Source organism: Cebus imitator, unplaced genomic scaffold (genome assembly GCF_001604975.1).
Source record: "Cebus imitator isolate Cc_AM_T3 unplaced genomic scaffold, Cebus_imitator-1.0 Scaffold92, whole genome shotgun sequence".
In the NCBI taxonomy this organism is placed as follows: domain Eukaryota; kingdom Metazoa; phylum Chordata; class Mammalia; order Primates; family Cebidae; genus Cebus; species Cebus imitator.
This window is the reverse complement of record NW_016107407.1, coordinates 7,597,871-7,619,816: the sequence shown is the minus strand read 5'-3', so window position 1 is coordinate 7,619,816 and position 21,946 is coordinate 7,597,871. Positions and strand designations below refer to the sequence as shown.

Sequence of the window (21,946 nt, the reverse complement as noted above, 5' to 3'; positions counted from 1 at the left end):
TACCTGCAGCTTATTTGCAAGATTCATTAAAGATACATTAATTCATACAAAGCAGTATGAAAAAGACAATCTAGTAGAACAGTGGACATAGACTATGAACAGAAAATTAGAGAAGGGCAATTGCACCACATACAGAAATTCACTGAGAATGGATCAAAGACCTAAAGTTAAGAACTAAAACATTAAGACTTAGAAGAAAACAAAATCTTCATCGTATTGGATTTGGCCATGATTGCTTGAAATATGATACCAAAGCACAGGCAACAAAGAAAAAAATAGACACATTGAACTTCATCAGTATTAAAAATTTGTGCATCAGAGACAGTGAAAATGCAACTCATAGAATGCAAGAAAATATTTATAATATATGTGATAAGGGATGAATGACAATATGTAGAAGTCCAACTCAACCACGTAAAACAATCCAGTTCATAAATGGGCAAAGGACTTGAATAAACATTTCTGCAAAGAAGACATTTTGGAGGCCAGTAAGCACATGAAAAGATGCTCAACCTCATTAGTCATTAAGGAAATGCAAGTCAAAAATCATAATGAAATATCACTTAATACCCATTAGGATGACTATTATAATTTAAAAAAATGGAAGGAAGTAACAGTTGTTTTGGAGGATATGGAAGAATTGAAACCCTTGTACATTGTTGGTGGGAACATAAAATGCAGCATCTCTGGAATATAGTTTGGCAGTTCCTCTAAAAGTTAAACATAGAATTACGTGTACGATCCAGCAGTTCCATTTCTAGATATATACCCAAAAGAAAGGCAGGGACTCAAACATGCTAACAAGCGTGTGTTCCTAGTAATTATTCACAATAGACAAAACATTAGGTAGAAACAAGTGTTCGTCGACAATTGAAAGGGTACCTTGTGCTACATAGACATAACAATACCATATTCATCCTTCAAAGGGAGTGACATTCTGATACATGCTACATATATGAACCTTGAGACTATTACATGAAATGAAATAAGGTAGACACAGAAGGACTCATATTTTATGATTCCACATATACAAGGGTACCTAGAATGGGCAAATTGGTACAGACAGAAAGTAGAAGAGTAGTTCCCAGGGACTGGTGGGTGGTACTCAGGGTGGGAGTGGGTGTTAAGTTTCTGTTTGGGAAGATGAAAATGTTCTGGAGATGGATAGTGGTGACAGTTGCACAGAAATGTGGATGTGCTTAAAAGTATACACAGAATACTTTATTTAGAAGAATAAGTATTCTTGTAAAATCGTTGAAATAGTAAATTTGATGCTGTGTATACTTTACCAGGATAAAAACAATGCAAGAGAAAGATTGCCAGTACATGCTGAAAAGTAACATTACTATGAGGACATTTTTTACTCTTGAGATTAGTGACAACAATTGAATGTTGGGAAGTAGAGTATGTGGGAGCGTGTAAGTGGGTCCTGCTAGCGTGGGATGTCACTTTAGGAAAGTCTATTAGAATTTGTTTAGCTTTTGCATGGTTTTTTTTTTTTTTTTTTTGAGACGGAGTTTCGCTCTCGTTACCCAGGCTGGAGTGCAATGGCGCGATCTCGGCTCACCGCAACCTCCGCCTCCTGGGTTCAGGCAATTCTCCTGCCTCAGCCTCCTGAGTAGCTGGGATTACAGGCACGCGCCACCATGCCCAGCTAATTTTTTGTATTTTTAGTAGAGGCGGGGCTTCACCTTGTTGACCAGGATGGTCTAGATATCTTGACCTCGTGATCCACCCGCCTCGGCCTCCCAAAGTGCTGGGATTACAGGCGTGAGCCACCGTGCCCGGAGCTTTTGCATGTATTAACATGAAGATTTTAGGCCAAGCGCGGTGGCTCAAGCCTGTAATCCCAGCACTGTGGGAGGCCGAGGCGGGTGGATCACGAGGTCAAGAGATCGAGACCATCCTGGTCAACAAGGTGAAACCCCGTCTCTACTAAAAATAGAAAAAATTAGCTGGGCATGGTGGTGCGTGCGTGTAATCCCAGCTACTCAGGAGGCTGAGGCAGGAGAATTGCCTGAACCCAGGAGGCGGAGATTGCGGTGAGCCGAGATCGCGCCATTACACTCCAGCCTGGGTAACATGAGTGAAACTCCGTCTCAAAAAAAAAAAAAAAAAATGAAGATTTTCTCATTGAATAAAAAAGTTGAAAAAGATACCATCTTTATTATAAAGCATCAACATATTTATGTGCATTTATAAATGTGTTGAGTACTAGAAAGATACATGAATAAAAATATGAATTTAAAAATTAAATGAAAATCACACTAAGATTTATAATAGGTGTTGTCACCTACCTACTTTGTTTTTTTCCTACTACACTTACATACCTCTTTATAATCTGCTCCGTGTCTCCCATGTAACACCACTATTGCAAAATAAAGCAGGCTGCCTTTGTAGCAGTAATTTGAGCTTCACACATGTCCTGCTTAGTATTAATAGCAGCTGTCAAGACACCTCAGGAAAGTAAGGATTAGAAGTACACTTATTACCAGTGTCATTTAGATCTTACTGTATATTGAAAAGGAATTGAGATACCAGAAAAAAAGGTCAGACACAAGGTTTGACTTCATGCTGTTACAGTGGTTTGCAAGAATACCTATAAGAAGAGTTGAAGTGATAATATTTTAAACCCTAGAAAGAGGTTATAGCAACAGATTTTTATGCATCTAGTCTTTGGTAGGTTGGTCACCCTACTCCCCACCTACCCATCAACCCCCGCCCCCTCAGCCCCAGCAGAATTTGGAAATACAAGGGAATAATTTATAAATAGAAAGCATTAAGAGGTTTTTGTCTCTTAAATACACACAATTTAAAATCAAATGGTGACATTTATGGCACATATCAAATAATTGGTTAGAGATACACAAGCCACAGAAATGTCAAATGGGAGAGTGAGGGAAAGTTTAAAATAGCTTAGGAAGAGATCACAAAATATCCTTTAGAAGATCATAGGCACACACAAGTCAACACTAGAGCCAAAACCAGATATTACTCCATTGCCAAAGACTGATTATGAAAGACCATTTAAAGCAGGAGTTTCCAATCGTTTGGCGTCCCTGGGCCACATTGGAAGAAGAACGGTCCTGGGCCATATGTAAATACACTAATGGTAGCTGATGAGCTTTTAAAAGAAATCGCATGTTTTAAGAAAGTTTACAGATTTGTGTCGGGCCACATTGAAACCCGTCCTAGGCAGCATGCGGCCCATGGGTCATGGGCTGAACAAGCTTGCTTTCTAGTAGCCTAGGTTTCTTTAGTGCTTGGATAAGTTTGCAATCAAGCAATGAGAGTAGGGCTGGTATTCTTAAAGAACAGAAGAATGCATTGCATTGATTTTGTAATGAGAAACACTACATTCTTTCTTTTATGTAAGTTCATTCTTTGTGCTTAGCTATTTTCAAAGAGACACATTTTGTTTATGTTCAGTTTGATGTAAACATGTAAAACATGGTATAAGCATATTAGCCTCACATCCTTACAAATTAGCTTAAAAGGTTTCAGATAAATGAAAGTGTTAATTACAATTAGATATTTGTATACTAAAAGTACACTGATTTTGAAAAATTAATCTAAAGTTTTTTTGCCTTGTGTTTACAAAAGGTGGTTTGAGTTATTTTATAAGATTATTTACGTTTAAGTTAAATTTGTCTCTCTCTACTGTTAAGCTTCAAGAATGTAGCATAAAACCTTTGACTGTTAACAGATGAAAGCTTAAGGCCTACCTTCCCAGCATTATCAGTTTAGAAGTTAAATGTGAATGCATATGTACATGCTCCTGTTACCTGTATTGAATAATGTTGTCATTAACTGGCATCCAGGCAACAAATATATGTTGATGCCATTTTGGTACCAAGCCCTGTTTTCTACCAGGGCTACAGAAAAAAGTACAAGAAGGCTGGGCATGGTGACACATGCCTTGTAATCCCAGCACTTTGGGAGGCTGAAGTGGGCAGATCACTTGAGGCCAGGAGTTCGAGACCAGCCTGGCCAACATGGCAAAACCCCATCTCTACTAAAAATACAAAAAATTTAATTTGCTGGGCGTGGTGGTGCCCACCTATAATCCCAGCTGAGGCAGGAGAATCACTTGAACCGGGAGGCAGCCATTGCAGTGAGCTGAGATCATACACTGCACTCCAGCCTGGGTCACAGAGAACAATTGTATCTCAAATAAAAAGGGTGGGGGAAGGGTGCAGCAAAATTTCTCTCTCTAGGAAGCTCATGTTCCTAGTACAAAGGAGGGATAATAAATGTAATAGAAGATACTGAGTAATATGCTAGATTTGAATAAGGGCACTCCAAACACAGAGGAGGGGCACCCAACCAACACTTTAAATGTAAAACTTCTACCTTTTATAATATTTCAGTGATAAAACTAAAACTACCTCTCAGAAGAGCATTTTATGTTTTGTATTAATTATTAAACTCAGCCATGAGTGTTGTACATGTAGATTGAGGCATGTAACATATGAGGCATGTCACGTAAGAAATACGTAAATAACTTGCAGCATGCTTTAGAAGGAAGTTTTTATGTGTATGCTTTGGTTGGGGGGAGTGGAGCAATAAAAAAAAGTGTAAATATAGCATGCTGAAGACCTGCCTGGAAAAAGATTTTGCTTCTGTCCTTGATCGTAGTCTTATTTAACTCAGTTCTCCACATTGTGCTGTATTTTTTTCAGTTTTGCTTTATGTTTTCTTTTGTTGGTTTTTAAAGTTGAAAGGAACCTTGGAAGTTCTCCAGTCTACTTTGGCATAAACACCAAGCAGTGCCAGAATCACCCATAGAACTTGTATAGGTTGTTAGATATGCCCAGTCTTCCCCAGTTTCAATAGATGTGGCTTGGAGCCCAGGTACCTGTTTCATTTTGTTTTTTAACTTTACAAGTGATTTTGATGAGCAGTCTGTTGAGAAAAATCAAACCTTTTCATAGAGAAATTCTGGCCTTCAGAGATGTCACTTGCCCAAGAGTCCCATAAATATTAAGTAGGATCAACTGGTTTCCACACTACTCACCTATAATTCTCCAAAACTATAAAAGAAGCCTGTCGTTGGGGTAAATAAACTTATTAAGTAGAAATTAAGGATGTTTTTGTTATTCTTTGTTAATGTTGATGAGTATTTGTTTTCTGTTTTGGAGTATTTTCCTTTTTGCTTAGCTTGATGGACAACACTGAAGGATTTTTAAGCCCTTCTGTTAATTTTTCGTGTCTCTGATAGATTTGGCAGCACCAAATAAAATTGTGAACACCTTGCACTTTCTTCTCCAACTTGTTTCCGTTACTAAAAGCAGAAGAAAATTTATGGAAATAACAAAGAATGAGGATGATTTCACAGGGATATTATATTAGTACTAGTTTAATTCATGCAGTAAGTCGAAATATAGAGCATATTTCATTATGAATATTAATCAAGATGCCCCAAAGTTGTATGTGAAGGAACCTTTATGAGGGATATGATCTGGAGAATACTGCTAATGTAGTCTATAATTGATTGCCCCATAAAATACAATGGCTGACAGCAGTTTTTTGGTTTTTTTATAGACAGGGCCTCACTCCCATTGCCCAGGCTGGACTGCAGTGTCTCAATCACGGCTTACTGCAGCCACAACTTCCATTGCTCAGGTGATTCCTCCCACCTCAGTTTCCTGAATAGCTGGGACCACAGGTGCAGGCCACCATACCTAGCTAATTTTTTGTACTTTTAGTAGAGACAGGGTTTTGCCATGTTGCCCAGGCTGGTCTTGAACTCCTGTACTCAAGCAGTCGTTCGCCTCACAAAATGCTGGGATTATAGGCATGAGCCACCGTGTCCATCTGACAGCAGAATTTTCCCAAGGAAAACATCTTATCATATTATTCAAGTTTCTTTATGCTTGTCTGTGAATCCGGAACAGCAAAGCTGAAAATAATAGGTAGTCTGCTGGATTCAAGTACCGTCCTTTAAAAGTGTATGCCTTATACAAATAAAAATATCTTAGTCCTTCTGAGTTCATCATGGTTAATCAACACATTTTTGAAATGTACTTAAATGAGCTATGAGAGCCACGCTTTAGGGAGCTGTTATTCCTAGTTCTTTCGACCTTTATCATAGTGTAAAAAGACTGATAATAGAGTCTGTTTTCAGTAAACTTGCTAGTATTGTATACAGGATCTTGAAAGTCTTACATAGGTTGTTTCTAGTTTTGTGCTAAAATACAAAAATGCTATTATGATAGTCGTTTACTGTTTCTCCTGGTTCATACAGTGTTTGTATCTTCAAATTTTCTAGATAATGCCAAATTACTTTCCAATGTGGTAGTATCAATTTATTACCTACCAGGAATCTAAAGTAAATGTTCTCATTACTCTTTGTCAACATTTGGTATTGTCTGACTTTTAAGTTTTTCATTATGGTGAGTGTAAAGGGATATGTTGCTTTATTTTACATTTTCCTGATTTTTAATGAAGTTGAGCATATTTTCTTGCATTTCCTAGGCATTCAAGTTCCTTCTTTGAAATACCTTTTTATGTCTTCCATAAATTTTTTTTGTTGGACACTTTGTCTTTTTTGATTTTTAGAGGTTCTTTAAATAGTCTGATTAAAAGTACTTCAAATATAATTGTTTTTGCTTTTTGTAACTTTCTAAATCTTCTGCTTGGTGTTACAGATATCTTTCTTGTGTTTTCCTATAATAGTTTTAAGACTTAAATACCTATATAAAAGTTCATTCTGTCTTAAACTGGCTTTTAGATGTAAGTTTTTGTGTTTGGCATATGTCCTGCTAGTAGTGTTCTATTTCTTCAGGATATGGAATCTGCAAGATTTATGATATTAGCTTGTCAAATACTATTAACAGTGCTCTTAGGGCATTGATTACAGTTACACTGAATCTATAAATAATTTGAAACAACAGCTTTCCAATATTTTTCTGTGCATATTTCATACATCCTTTATTTCTAAATACTATGAGGTGGGTTGTCTTTACTATTAAACTGTCCTTTTTAATTTTAATAATCTTTAAATGAAACAAATAGCTCATTGCCTTATTGAATTACAAAAGGGAAGTATGTAGTTATAAAACTCAGTTATTAAGTGTAAAATCTCTTATTCATCTTATCTTTAGCCCATTCTGGGTGTAACCACCTTGGTGTACCTATCCTGATTTGTATTAAGATTAATGTCATATTTAGGTAGGTTGTTAGTGTGGCCATAAACATTTTTCACCTTAGTTTGTGAGATAAAGTAAGTCCTGTAGAGTTATGTGAGATAAATTAAGTCCTGTAGAGTTATATTGTCCCTCTATCCTAATGGTAGCTTATTTGAATGTGTGGTTAATAGATAATTGTGTTTGAGATAGCATTGCTGGTAAGACAGAGATTGGTACTTTCAAATCAGATATGCGTATGGTTTACCAGGTTTTATGGTTTCAAGTTTCCTAACCTTTTTTGTTCAGCTTTCTCACCTATGAAATAGGGTGAGAAATGCCTAAATCATTATTCTCATCACTTGGATGTTTACTGAGCATCCTCTGTGTGCTCCAGTGTAAGGATTTAATGAGATTACTAGTGTTAGGTGGCTGGCACATGAGAGATGTTCTTTGGATGTTTGTTCCAATTTTCTCTATTCAAGTAACTTTTCAGGCCTACTATCTTTTTATTTAGAATCTACATCAGGAGACAAATCCGTGTCACATTCTTGCACAACTCCTTCCACATCTTCTGCCTCTGGACTGAACCCTACATCTGCACCTCCAACATCTGCTTCAGCAGTCCCTGTTTCTCCTGTTCCACAGTCACCAATACCTCCGTTACTTCAGGACCCAAATCTTCTTAGACAATTGCTTCCTGCTTTGCAAGCCACGCTGCAGCTTAATAATTCTAATGTGGACATATCTAAAATAAATGAAGGTAAATCTTCATAATTTTTAAAATTTATTTGGATTGTGCAAAATTATGTAAGTAGTAAAATCTCCAGTTTAGGAGTGGTCTTTGTTTTCTTTCGAAGTTTATAGTTGAACGTTATTTTTATTTTTTGGAATTTGGAATTTATATCCCCTGTAGTTTAAGACCATTGGTAGTATAATTGAATTAGTGGTGCTTGGATCATGTGTATATTTTTCAATATTTATTACATGTCTGGTAGTTACTGGTGATAAGCCATTCTATGTACTTAATGTGTATGGTGATATTTTACATAAAAACAATAGAGCATTTGTTGGAATTGGTACAAAAACTTCTGGTATGTTTCTAAAAACCTGTATAAATAATTACCCAGAATATTTAAAATGTACTAATTACTAGAAAAGTAGGAATTCAGGCAACTACTTAAAATACTTTTTAAAAATACTAAGAAAGGAGGAGATAGGTACTAGGTAAGATACTGCCTTTTCTTCCTGGTGAATTGCATTATTTAATTCTAGTCTTGCTTTCCAGTAATGCTACTTATGTTTCAGAATATTTAGGTAGCCACCTTGAAAAAGTTTGAATAAAATTAGATGTAGTTTTAATTTGGAAACTATTCAGTTTCACGCATTAATTCCTAAGAGCATTGCAAAATTTTCTGTTGAAAATGATCAATTTTTAGGTCGAAGTGGGTGGATCACCAGAAGTCAGGAGTTTGAGACCAGCCCGACCAAGATAGTGAAACCCCATCTCTACTGAAAAAAACAAAAGTTAGCCAGGCATGATGGCACATGCCTCTAAATCCTAGCTACTTGGGAGGCTGAGGCATGATAATCACTTGAACCCAGGTGGCGAAGGTTGCAGTAAGCCGAGATCATGCCTCTGCACTCCAGCCTAGCTGACAGGAAAACTCCATCTTAAAATAAATAAACAAAAAAGGTCAATTTTTGTGTACCTTTTCACATAATATACCTGAAAGTAGTGTTAAGTGGTTAAGTTCTTAATCCTAAAAATAAAGCTGTCTCAGGCTAGTTGGCCATTAGTCTGTTCTTACTGTCCTTAATTTTTTTGTATTTTATTCTCAAACCATGCGGTTCTCTGTGTGGTAGGTAAATGTTTCACTTAGGCAGAGTGGGGCTTTTAAATAGTTTGAGGAGGCCAGGTGCAGGGGCTCATGCCTGTAATCCCAGCACTTTGGGAGGCCGAGGCTAGTGAACCACTTGAGCCCAGGAGTTTGAGACCAGCTTGGGCAACATGGTGAAACCCTATCTCTATTAAAAATACAAAAATTAGCTGGGCGTGGTGGTGAATGCCGGTAGTTTCAGCTACTTGGGAGGCTGAGGTGGAGGATAACCTAAGCCTGGAAGGTCAGGGTTGTGACGAGCTGTGATTGCACAACCCTGTCTCCAAAATAAAGAAATAGTTGAGGAAATAATAGTTAATGTCAGTAATAAAATATATTATGCATGAAAAATACATGGTATTTCTAAATACTTTTTTGTATCCATTTTTAGATTATTGGGGTGGATGTTGATATAGGATTTGAATGGCCAGCTTGTATAAAAAGGCAATCACATGAAATAGCAACCATTTATACAGTTAATTCCAAAAAACACACTGAGCACTCACATGTGAATAGGTTTCTAACGTAATCCGAAGTTCCTGTGAACACTCTTTAAGTCTCATAGAGAACCTTTGTTCAGGCGATCATCTTAATTTATTAGTGTAAAAGAAACTGTTGGTTTACCTTTATTGTAAAGCCATTAAGTCTCTTCTCTGCCTCAGATCCTTTAAATCTTGGGACCCATTGTAATACTCCTATCCAGGAGGCTATTTTGAGAGTTCTAGTTAGAAATATTCCAGTTTCTCCTGGTTTCTCTTCCTTGTCAGGTTGTTACTGATGCCACATAAGCCTCTGTTTTTATTTGAATGTATGAGATAATATGTTTTTAGTTCTTACAGCAGCTGTGACACAAGCCTCACTGCAGTCTATAATTCATAAGTTTCTTACTGCTGGACCATCTGCTTTCAACATAACGTCTCTGATTTCTCAAGCTGCTCAGCTCTCTACACAAGGTATTCATACTCATCTTAGATATCTCTAGAATCGTATCTTGATTTTGTTTTGGAATTAATAGCCCTTTTTTGTTTTCAGTGGTTTTTGTTGTTTTGTTTTTTTAGTTTTTTAAGAGATTAGCTATAATAATTTTGTGGGGTTTTTTTTTTTGTAACATTGGCATATACAGTAGTTTTATTTCCTTTATTTTTAGATGAAGCAAGCTTTGACATTTGTCTTAAGGTATTGCCATCAAATCTGTATTTAATTCAGACTTTGTTATTAATGAGGTTTTCTTAATACCAAAGCTGAAAAAATAGTATGATATGCCATGTATCTTTGTGAAACACTGCATGTATTTGAAGAGTTGAAGTTTAGTTCAGATTGACATTAGATGTTTTTTGACTGGATAACATGGAAATGCTCATTTTCTGCCTTGAATTAGATATCCCTCTTCATGAAGGTATCCAAATGGAGAGAGATACACATAGGAGCAAATGGGAAGTGAAAGGGTCACTTTGTCAGAAAGCTGATAAACAGCAGGAATGCCTGGTCTGGAATGGAAGTATAATGGTGCAAAGACTCTTGCAGCCCCCTGGCTAGCCTCATGAGCAGGAGACTGCGTGGGATACCTGGGCCTAAATGTAGAATAAGAAAGAAGAAATAAGGATGGTGAGGAGGCCTTCCATGTGAGAATAGATTCAGGCCTAGCTTCCTGTTCCAGCCCCATAAAGGAGAGTGGGCCACACTGGGTATGCTTACATCTTAACACGCAGCTCACTTAATGTGGCCCAGTGAGAAGGTCAGATTCTGATTTATTCCTATAAGCATTCTCTGGGTAATATGGGGGTGGGGGGTTTAGAGTGATACAAAGATCTTTACCACATATATTACAAAGGACTTTAGTTTTTTGTTTTGTTTTTCTTTAAAATTAATTGCTTTCCTCTTTTACAGCCCAGCCATCTAACCAGTCTCCAATGTCTTTAACGTCTGATGCGTCATCCCCAAGATCATACGTTTCTCCAAGAATAAGCACACCTCAGACTAACACAGTCCCTATCAAGCCTTTGATCAGTACTCCTCCTGTTTCATCGCAGCCAAAGGTATGTCACTCTTGAGGGATATTTGGGAAAGAAACTACTTTTGGAAAATCAGTAATGTTTTAGAATCTGTTATAGAAAAAGTCCTCTGAGAATGAGGTGCAGTGGTGGAATGAATGACAGGTGTGGTAGTAGATGCGGCCTAGAATTTCTCAGCGACATGGAGAGTGAGATTTAGAGGGTAGTCTTAATATTTGTAAAATTTTTGAATTCTAAAGGATATGAGAGAACATGTTTTCCAGCAGCTTTCCCATATTTGTATTTTAAAAATGAGGCAATTTCTGTGCTAGAAACTTAATGTATGTTTAAGTTTCACATCATGAGAATCACTTGCTTCATTTAATAGATAGGAAAAATCAAACTTTTAGTTAAGTCTTGTTTCTGTGGTAGAGTCAGAATTTGAAACCTAGGTGTTTGTGAATACAGGGATCCATTTTACTAAGCTTACATTGCCTGTATTTGTCTCAGCAGAATCTTACATGGCTGGCTCCATAGGTACAGTTAGAAAATTGCTGGTCTAAATGGTAAATGTAGGGGAGATTTCTTTTGAGTACTTGTGGAACAGTGGACTGTTTCAGACTTTTTAATGCCAAATAATTCTTTGTAAGATGTTAAGCAGAAGCCCCAAAATAAAAATGCATTGAAACATAACTTGAAAGAGGTGGTTGGTCAGCTTTTAAGTCCTTGGCCATTGATGAATACATGTTTTAGGATCAATTTAGATTGATTTTTTTTTAAATTCCAAGTTACAGTTTATTATGCAGTTCCTTATTTGCCAGTATTTTGAGGGAGAAAGAATTAAAATGTGAGTTTCAGCAAAAGAGGTGTTCTTTTTGGAGCTTAGAACTTGTCTTTAGGGTGGTATTTTAAGAGTGCAGTAAATAGTGGTTAAAAGTGAAGTAAGTGGTAGTGCTGGTTTTATAGTCACTTTGTGAAAGCAGCATTTCAAATCATTTAAGCAGCCTGGGTACCATGGCTTACACCTGTAATCCCAGCACTTTGGGGGTCTGAGGCAGGCGGATCACTTGAGGCCAGGAATTTGAAGCAAGCCTGGCCAACAGGTGAAACCCTGTCTCTACTAAAAGTACAAAAATTAGTCAGGCATGGTGGCACAGGCCTGTAATCCCAGCTACTCAGGAGGCTGATCCATGAGAATCACTTGACCCAGGAAGTGGAGTTGCTGTAAACCAAGATTGCACCACTGCACTCCAGCCTGGGCAAGAGAGCGAGACTCTGTCTTTTAAAAATAAAAATAAAACAACTTAGCTGGGCATGGTGATGTGCACTACTCAAAAGGCTGAGGTGGGAGGATCATCTGAGCCTGGGAAGTTGCGGTTGGAGTGAGCTGAGATCACGCCACTCTGCACTCCCAACTTAGGCAACCCGACTAAGACCCTGTCTAAAAAAACCAACAGAACTTCAATCAGTTAGCTGTCAGTTTTTGTATTCCAAAAACTTTTTCAAGTTATTTTTAAAATAATTGAACATTTGGGCTTTTATGTACCAATTACTAAGATATTCTTTATAAGACTTGACTTGAACTGATAGGTAACATTCAGAAGTAAGCAGGACATTCCAGATTTGTTAGGGAGAATTATTAATCATATCCCCTTACCACCACCAAAAGCAGTGAGGCGTGACACAAAGGACTCCATCTGCCTTTGTGCCTCAGTTTGGAGCTTGTATTTTAAACTACTTGTTTTCTCTCTCTGTGGCTTCTGAATATAATAGGTACCCCGATTGGTAATCATGGACTTCTCAGTCTACTTCTACAGAGTAACATCTCCTTGAAAAACCCTCATGTTGAATTTTATATGGGCCATAACTCATTTTCTGATAGCCCAATTACCTGTTTCTCCATATGTCATTGAAATCTGAGCATCCATATATGTATGATGTGGTAGCATACATACTTATTTTGATATAAAAGTAACAGTAAATCAGAAGAGATATAATGTATTGGAAAGAAACCCGGGCTGAAAATGAGGGAAGCTAGTTTCTTACACTGGTTGATAGGGAAGTAATTTTAAGACCTTGGGCCATTTCTACAAATAAATGATCTAAGTTTCAGAACTTGACTGCCTTCTAGCTATATGGCCTTTGGCTAGTCCTTTGAATTCTACTTCTTTAAAATACCACATTTTACATGTTTTAAGATGATTACCTAGATTTTTGTGGGGAGAGATGTGGATTAGATTTGGGGACCATCTCACCAGATTTTGACATTTCAGGTTAGTACTCCAGTAGTTAAGCAAGGACCAGTGCCACAGTCGGCCACACAGCAGCCTGTAACTGCTGACAAGCAGCAAGGTCATGAACCTGTTTCTCCTCGAAGTCTTCAGCGCTCAAGGTAGGTTGATACTGTATACTGAGACCACATTATTGTTTTCTTTAATTATGATATATTGCATTGTTTGAATATTATATATGTAAAATAAAACTTAACCTTAGACTCCATGAATAACCTAAACTAGACTTCTGTGTTGTAAAATTTATAAAGACAAACCTGTATACAACAGGTAGGTTATTGTCTCTAGCAGTGAAGCCTGGGTTATTTTGAAAAACGTGCCTCTTTTTCTTTAAAATTTTACAGTGGAATATGGTGGGGCTAAAGATTTGTGATATTTACACCAGAAAGGCACATGATTCTATAATATTTGTTGGAATTACATCACTTTTTAACCTCCTCATAGAAGTTTTGATTTGAGTATATTGATGAAGCCAAAGTCTCATATCTAAAACTTGGGCCAATGTTTCCCAACTGGTATATATAGTCAGGCTTTCCTAATAGCCTAATGCTGACCCTATACAGATGGCTTTTTAGATAGTTCTCTACCACTGTATTGTGTTAGCATGTTTCTTGTTCATTAATAATACAAATTTAAATGAAATTTGTTGAATGTTTTCATTTGATTGATTTTCCTATTTTTTATTTCATGCTATGAGGTGGCAAAATAATTGAACTGTTTTTATTGTTGTTTTCTAAACAAGCATTTCAACTTAGGCCTCCAAAAGAGAGTTGTTCCCTTCAAAATAATCACCTTGGGAAGCTGTCTCCTTACTCCAGCAGTGTTGCCATTGCGCAGCACATTTTTGGGAAATTCTTCTTTTAAATTGTCTTTAGAGGCTGCAGTATTATTTTAAATATCCTCAGTGATGAAAACTCTTCATCCTTTGGGAGATTTAGTTTTTGGAAATAACTGAAATTCATTCAGAGCCAAGTCTGGTCAAGCAGGTAGGAGATCAACTTGGGTGATTAAATTTTTTGGTTCTCACCACCATATCCCCAACCCTGGCCCAAACCATTCAGTTTTAAAAGAAGATAAACAGTCTCAGAGCTTTATTTTTGGTGTTGTTTTGCCACTATGCTCGTTCAGTGCTATCCAATAAAATGTCTGTATTTTGCTTCACATTATTTTACCCTCTGATTCAGAAGTTCTGATGCTGAACCAAGGCAATATGTATTTCCCCTTCTTATCTTCAGATGCGTATTATATCTATAGCTGTTAAAATGTTATCATTTTTTAGTTATATTATTAGTGTTTGTAGTACACAAAGTTAACAGGTTCTGCTCTCAGATTTGGTGAGTACAGTTTACATTGGACTCTGACAGTAGTGTTAAAAGGGCTTTTCCCCCCTAAAGTATTTTGAGGAATAATATACTTTGGATTGTTCATTCTCTTTGACATTAAAATAACAAATTTTTCCTAGGAATTTGGATATCTTTAAGTTAATAAAAGGTATTAACATGCAGTTTCCAGGATACCTAGAAACTACTTTTAAACAAACTGCACATTCATTTCTGCTTTCTAGTAGCCAGAGAAGTCCATCACCTGGTCCAAATCATACTTCTAATAGTAATGCATCAAATGCAACAGTTGTACCACAGAATTCATCTGCCCGACCCACGTGTTCATTCACGCCTGCACTAGCAGCACACTTCAATGAAAATCTCATAAAACATGTTCAAGGATGGCCTGCAGATCATGCAGAGAAGCAGGTATGTTATGTACAGCCTGTATTTTACCTTTAGGTGATTAGCAAAACAGAACTTCAGTCAACTTCTAGAAAATCTAACGTAGACCACCAAATTCAAGCAATATTTATAAATAATGAATCTTTAACTTGATCTTTGTACTCACTTAAAAAAATATTTGATATATAAGGTAACTCTTTTGGTTTTACAAAATATTTTAACATAATTATAGCCACTGTTGTCAAGTGCTCAGCAGTTAACTCTGTGCCTTACATTTATTTTCTCTGCCGCTTAAAACAGCTGAGCAGTGCAGATAGCGTTTTCTCATTTTGCCATTGAAATCCTTAAGACCAAGTAGGTTATTCCAAGGTCATCCAGTTAACAGAGTGATGTGGTTCAAAGCCAGTGTACTTTTACCACTCAGCTGCTGTGATAGTTTCAGAATCCATTAGAACTGTTAATCTGGCCAAGTGCAGTGGCTCATACCTGTAATCCCAACACTTTGGGAGGCTGAGGCAGGTGGATCACTTGAGGCCAGGAGTTCAAGGGTAGCCTGGCTAACACGGTGAAACCCCATCTCTAACCATAGGTGCAAAAAGTAACCAGGCGTGGCGGCATGCGCCTGTAATTCCAGCTACTTGGGAGCCTGAGGCACCAGAATCACTTGAACCTAGGAGGCGGAGGTTGCAATGAGCTGAGATCGCTCCACTGCACTTCAGCCCGGGTAACAGAGTGAGACTCTGTCTCAAAGCAAAAAAAAAGAAAGAACTGTTAACTTTCTATGACTCTTCCACCAGACTAGCAACTGGAAATTAGGAAACATTTTTGCTTTGGAATGAGAGAGACCTTAGGACATACTAGTTACTGCCATTTGCCTCTTTCTTTTTGCCAGATAACTAACCATCTGGGATGTTCTGAAAGTTTACAGAGAATATGTTGTGTGTCTTAATGATACAGGAGTATAGTGAGGTTCTTTAATCAATATTTAATACCTGAACTTGCAGGAATGACACTCTTTGGCTCACCCAGCATCTTTATTAACCACAAATTGAGTCCTTCTTTCTTAGTGCTGTGTTAAAGCTGAGATTGGAAATTCTGCAACTTGTAAGGGAAATCTTAAAATAGGTACCATCCACCCTTAGAGACAGTTTCTTAAAAGAAATTCATTTTCCCTGTTAGATTCACCAGCATTTTTATGTATTTAAGGGAAAAAGATTATTCTTTAATCTTAGTATAAAACTTTGCTGAGAAATTTAATGTTTTATTTTGTGTATGTTCATGTTATTTATAATGTATTTTATGTTTTGTTCATTAATTACAGGCCTCAAGATTACGTGAAGAAGCGCATAACTTGGGAAGTGTTCACATGTCAGAAATTTGTACTGAATTAAAAAATTTAAGATCTTTAGTCCGAGTATGTGAAATTCAAGCAACTTTGCGAGAGCAAAGGTAAGTTTTTCACTGAAATATATTTTTATGTTTCTCAGATTATGACTCTTTAGTAGAATTAAAGAATGTAAATCACATTTTATTTGTGAAATGTAAAGTTCTCTTTGATAGATACATTGATCACATTCTGTCACTGCATTTTCATAATTTAATAATACTCCTGGTGAAGAATAAAGCCTGTAATTTTCTCTTAACCCATGATGAATGCTTCATTAGACGTTTCTCATAACTCTATAAGCCGTAATGATACATTATTGAAAAAGTGAAATATTGGCCACAACTAATTATAAATGACCCCTCTTGCTGAGGATAGGATTTGTTTCCCTTTACATTTCAGATTATTTATCCTTGTATCATCAATAGACCCCTTGAAAAGTATAGAATCAATTTGTCCAGCAAGATACTAGTGTCTACTGTCTTAGTATTTTTCACTTGAACTCTTGTCTTGCATTTCTTTTTTTTTTTCTTTTTTCTTTTTTTTTTTGAGTCGGAGTTTCGCTCTTGTTGCCCAGGCTGGAGTGCAATGGCGCAATCTTGGCTCACCGCAACCTCTGCCTCCTAGGTTCAGGCAATTCTCCTGCCTCAGCCTCCTGAGTAGCTGGGATTACAGGCACGCGCCACCATGCCCAGCTAATTTTTTGTATTTTTAGTAGAGCTGGGGTTTCACCATTTTGACCAGGATGGTCTCGATCTCTTGACCTCGTGATCCACCCGCCTCGGCCTCCCAAAGTGCTGGGATTACAGGCGTGAGCCACCGCGCCCGGCTTGTCTTGCATTTCTTAATCTGGTGTTTCATTCAGCTAGAATATCTAGGTCACAATAATAATACCATAGCAATTTTTTTTTAATGCCTATTTATAGAATTGAGGACAAACTTGCAATGGCTTTATGTTTCTGAGTAGCAACTTGGGTTCTTATACTCTCGGATTGCTCTGAAAGTAGTTCTAACATCACAATCTTCATTTTAGCCTGTTACATCATTTGACTTTTAGGAAATTATTCATTATTGCATCTTAGAAAAACAGCATACACAGTTGAATATCAAGCCAGCCTGATTATGCCCAATTTATGGGTACCAGCAATAAATATTTTTGTTTCCAGAATTGAGGAGTAAAAAGAGGAAAGATTTTTACGTTCATGGGACTCTGGGTAACTGGGGTTTGTGTCTTTCATTTTTTGGTTTTGGGCTGCATTTTAATGTACCCACATCTACATTGAGAATTGCTCTTCTAAATGATGTATCTCTTGCACCTAGTTAATTCTACTCTTTACTATATAGTGGGCCAGAAAACATGCAGTGTAGGTTTAAGTCAGTTGTTGTAGCCACAGTAATTATTAAGAAATTGTTAGAAAAGTTCAAGCTCACTCCTGTCCGAGCACTTTGGGAGGCCAGCATGGGTGGATCACTTGAGGTCAGCAATTCAAAGACCAGCCTGGCCAACATGGCAAAATCTCATCTTTACTAAAACTATAAAAATTAGCCAAGCATAAGGACGGGTGCCTGTAATCCCAGCTACTGGGGAGGCGGGAGGCCGAGGCAGGGAGAATTGCTTGAACCCGGGAGGTGGAGGTTATGCCACTGCATTCAGCCTGGTGACAGAACAAGACTCTGTCTTAAGAAAAGTTAGAAAATGAATGCATTCTTTCATCATCATCATAGTTTTAATAGATATTATGTATTAAATGTTTACTTTGTCTTAACTATAAACTAATTTATAGTTAATTTTAATTAGCCTTAGAAATTACTTGTTTTAATTTTAAAGATTTGTAATTATTAAAGCTTGGGTTTCTGTAATATTTGTATATATACACAGGTTTTAATGTCTGCTTTATGTTTTCCAGGATACTATTTTTGAGACAACAAATTAAGGAACTTGAAAAGCTAAAAAATCAGAATTCCTTCATGGTGTGAAGATGTGAATAATTGCACATGGTTTTGAGAACAGGAACTGTAAATCTGTTGCCCAATCTTAACATTTTTGAGCTGCATTTAAGTAGACTTTGGACCGTTAAGCTGGGCAAAGGAAATGACAAGGGGACGGGGTCTGAGAGAGTCAATTCAGGGGAACGATACAAGATGGATTTGTAAAACCCTTGAAATGTAGATTTCTTGTAGATGTATTCTTCACGTTGTAAATATGTTTTGTAGAGTGAAGCCATGGGAAGCCATGTGTAACAGAGCTTAGACATCCAAAACTAATCAATGCTGAGGTGGCTAAATACCTAGCCTTTTACATGTAAACCTGTCTGCAAAATTAGCTTTTTTTTAAAAAAAAAAAAAAATTGGGGGGGTTAATTTATCATTCAGAAATCTTGCATTTTCAAAAATTCAGTGCAAGCGCCAGGCGATCTGTGTCTAAGGATACGATTTTGAACATATGGGCAGTGTACAAAATATCATGAAACAACTGTTTCCACACTTGCACCTGATCAAGAGCAGTGCTTCTCCATTTGTTTTGCAGAGAAATGTTTTTCATTTCCCATGTGTTCCATTTCCCTCTGAAATTCTTGATCTGATTTTATCCATTTTTTTAAGGCTCCTCTTTATCTCCTTTCTTAAGGCACTGTTGCTATGGCACTTTTCTATAACCTTTTCATTCCTGTGTACAGTAGCTTAAAATTGCAGTGATTGAGCATAACCTACTTGTTTGTATAAATTATTGAAATCCATTTGCACCCTGTAAGAATGGACTTAAAAGTACTGCTGGACAGGCATGTGTGCTGAAAGTACATTGATTGCTCAAATATAAGGAAATGGCCCAATGAACATGGTTGTGGGAGGGGAAAGAGGAAACAGAGCTAGTCAGATGTGAATTGTATCTGTTGTAATAAACATGTTAAAACAAACAAATTGTTATTTTTCTTTTCCTTCGGTCAATGCACATTAGAATTTGAACTACCTGGGGATTCTTTATCAGAACTATTCTTGTTGAATATTTATACTTAATTGAAAAAATTCCTTAAGGGAGGTTTTGTTTAAAGCATATTAACAGGAAATTGTGTATAAGATATTTAATGAAATACGGAATTCAACAAGAATGATTAAGTCACTTCCCAAGTGGTTGTCATTTGTTAAACCCTGGTTTACCTGTCTTGCTATTATGACATTTCATTTGGAAGGATGTTTGTGTTGTAGCTAACTGTTCAAGTCTGGTGCTGACTGCTGTTCTTAGCCATCACAAAACGCTCAGTTTGTGTAATTGGAGCTTCCTGCTGTTATCTGGAAATAGCAGGAAAGCGCAGCTTTGTATATTGTTTCCTAAAGTATATTAAAATAAAAAAAGAAACTATTGCTACTATAAAATTACCTTGACTTTTTTTTTCCTTTGCTGAAATATTAGTCACATGGCCTTAGCTTCACACTGCCAGTAATGTATCAAATCACAAGGGTTTCCACATGAAAAAAGTACTTCCCCCCCCAAAATACTTTCACCATTAAAATATTGCCATTTGATTTAGTGAGGTTTTCTTGGGGTTTTTTTTTGGATTTTCTTTTTCTTTCTTTCTTTTTTAATTGGTTTGGGGTTTTCTTGTGATTTTTTTTGTTTGTTTGTTTGTTTGATCACTTTTTTCTGTTGGGGAAGATAAATGTTACCAAAACTGCCAGCACCAAGAGCATATTTGTTATGTTAGACATCAATGTAAATATTACTATATTCTGGGATAGTAACATAACTTTCAAAATTGCTCTTGTGCTTTAAGCATATTTAAAGTATGGAACTTATTCAGGCTTTTCAGTAAGCTCAAAAAGTTTACTGTAAGCGATATTGTTGGTGTTTTCTAAAATACAAAAATGTTCCAGTGTAATTAAAAGGAATTAAAATTTTATGCTGGAAGCTTAAATTCTCCTGTAATTTAAGAATACTTTTAAAATGTAAGAAAAGACACTGTCATGAATTTATTGTCATGGAATGTTCATACCTCTGTGAGACTGTTAACATCTGCTGAATTAGTGCATGTAAATGAAACGCCAAATTGCTGTGTTAGGCTAGAAACCTTACTGTACCTTCTCTGGAAAGAAGTGAGTGATTTGTTGTAATAGGCAAATGTTTCCTGATCAGATGGCAACTTGTGACTTAGGTAAATTTGAATTTATTTTGCTAATAGTGTACTGGTCTGTGTAGCTCTGTTTTGTTTTTTTAAAAAAGTTTATATCCCTAAATGAATTAGTCACATATCTTTAGAAGGAGATGCCTAGTTTGACATTTCTTAGTAGTGATTTTTTGTTTTGTTTTTTGAAACCGAGTTTCAGTCTGTAGTGCAATCTCAGCTCACTGCAACTTGAATGCCTTCCAGGTTCAAGCGATTCTTCTGCCTCAGCCTCTGGAGTAGCTGGGATTACAGACATGCGCCACCACGCCTAGCTAATTTTGTATTTTTAGTAGAGACGGGGTTTCTCCATGTTGGTCAGGCTGGTCTCAAACTTCCAACCTCAGGTGATTTGCCCGCCTCAGCCTCCCTAAGTGCTGAGATTGCAGGCGTGAGCCACTGCACCTGGCCAGTAGTGAATTTTTAAACAAAGAAAACTTAAAATTTTGTGGAAATATTTTAAATATTGCACTTTAATACAGACATGGTATCCATCTCCTAACCTCTTTGATATAATTGGGGAATACCTATTAAAACAAGCATAGTATTCTGGTATATGCCTTATCTAGTTGGCATATTGCCATGGATTTGAATGTGTACCTTGGTTCAGATAATTTGAAAATAGAAATACTGAATAGCCTCTAGGGAACTTGAGTGGCTTTTTTTTAAAAAAGGTTAGTACTCTACATTCAGACTTTTGAAACGTGATACTGTAACCGTGTATTTGATGAAAGAAAGTTAGAGATCCCGGAAGAACCAGCTTTCCTACGCTTTTTACTTTTCTGACTTGTCTAACCTGATTTTAAAAAGACTGTAATTCCAGATTAAAAACATGCTTCAGCCCTGTTTCAAGACATTATGCTGCTTTTAACAGCCCAGATTTTTTCTTACAAATCTTACATGTTTCACACTTGTAAAATCTTGGGAAGGAGGTGCTTAAAACTTTGCAAGGAATTGTTACCCATTTTGAAAACAGTTTATTCTGTTCAAAAACTACCATATCTTTGAGGGACTGTTTTAAAGGGGAGAGGGTAATGTGGGAAGTAATTCACTCTGCGCACCAGAACTATTGTAGTTCAGGACTTCCAGCTACTGTATTTAGATGTTGGGTTTGAATATACAGATTTCTTTTCAATACCTGTAAATACGGCTATATTCTTGTATTTGTACAGGAGTGTACAAAATGACACTGAAAAGTAATAAATATGTTTTGACTATATTGTGCAGTTATTTCAGAACTGTGTTTTGAAACAGTCTTAGAATGCATAATTTGCATTTGAGTAAGGAAATTTACCAGATTACTGCTAAAATTTTAGTGTATTTCAGTAGTTTCTTATTACGTGCACCATTTTAGTGAAAATTACGGTGTAAAGGTGTAAAGTTGGGATTCTT

The 21,946-nt window shown here is 36.7% G+C and overlaps 1 protein-coding gene across 10 annotated transcripts in view; it reads left to right on the top strand.

Annotated features, from left to right (window-relative positions):
- The window catches only part of WAC (WW domain containing adaptor with coiled-coil), a 90,596-nt gene extending 70,827 nt beyond the window's left edge, over positions 1-19,769 (top strand). For 7 of the 10 annotated variants that reach the window (XM_017535456.2, XM_017535455.2, XM_017535463.2 and 4 more), the window contains 7 exons: positions 7,645-7,890; positions 9,838-9,960; positions 10,895-11,043; positions 13,272-13,390; positions 14,854-15,040; positions 16,338-16,465; positions 18,308-19,769. In XM_017535456.2, the coding sequence (XP_017390945.1) occupies positions 7,645-7,890; positions 9,838-9,960; positions 10,895-11,043; positions 13,272-13,390; positions 14,854-15,040; positions 16,338-16,465; positions 18,308-18,377 (1,022 nt within the window). In that variant the 3' untranslated portion in view covers positions 18,378-19,769. The remainder of the gene's footprint in view (positions 1-7,644; positions 7,891-9,837; positions 9,961-10,894; positions 11,044-13,271; positions 13,391-14,853; positions 15,041-16,337; positions 16,466-18,307) is intronic. The other 3 variants (XM_017535461.2, XM_017535452.2, XM_017535453.2) reach the window with 2 other exon arrangements.
- Positions 19,770-21,946: the final 2,177 nt, after the last annotated feature.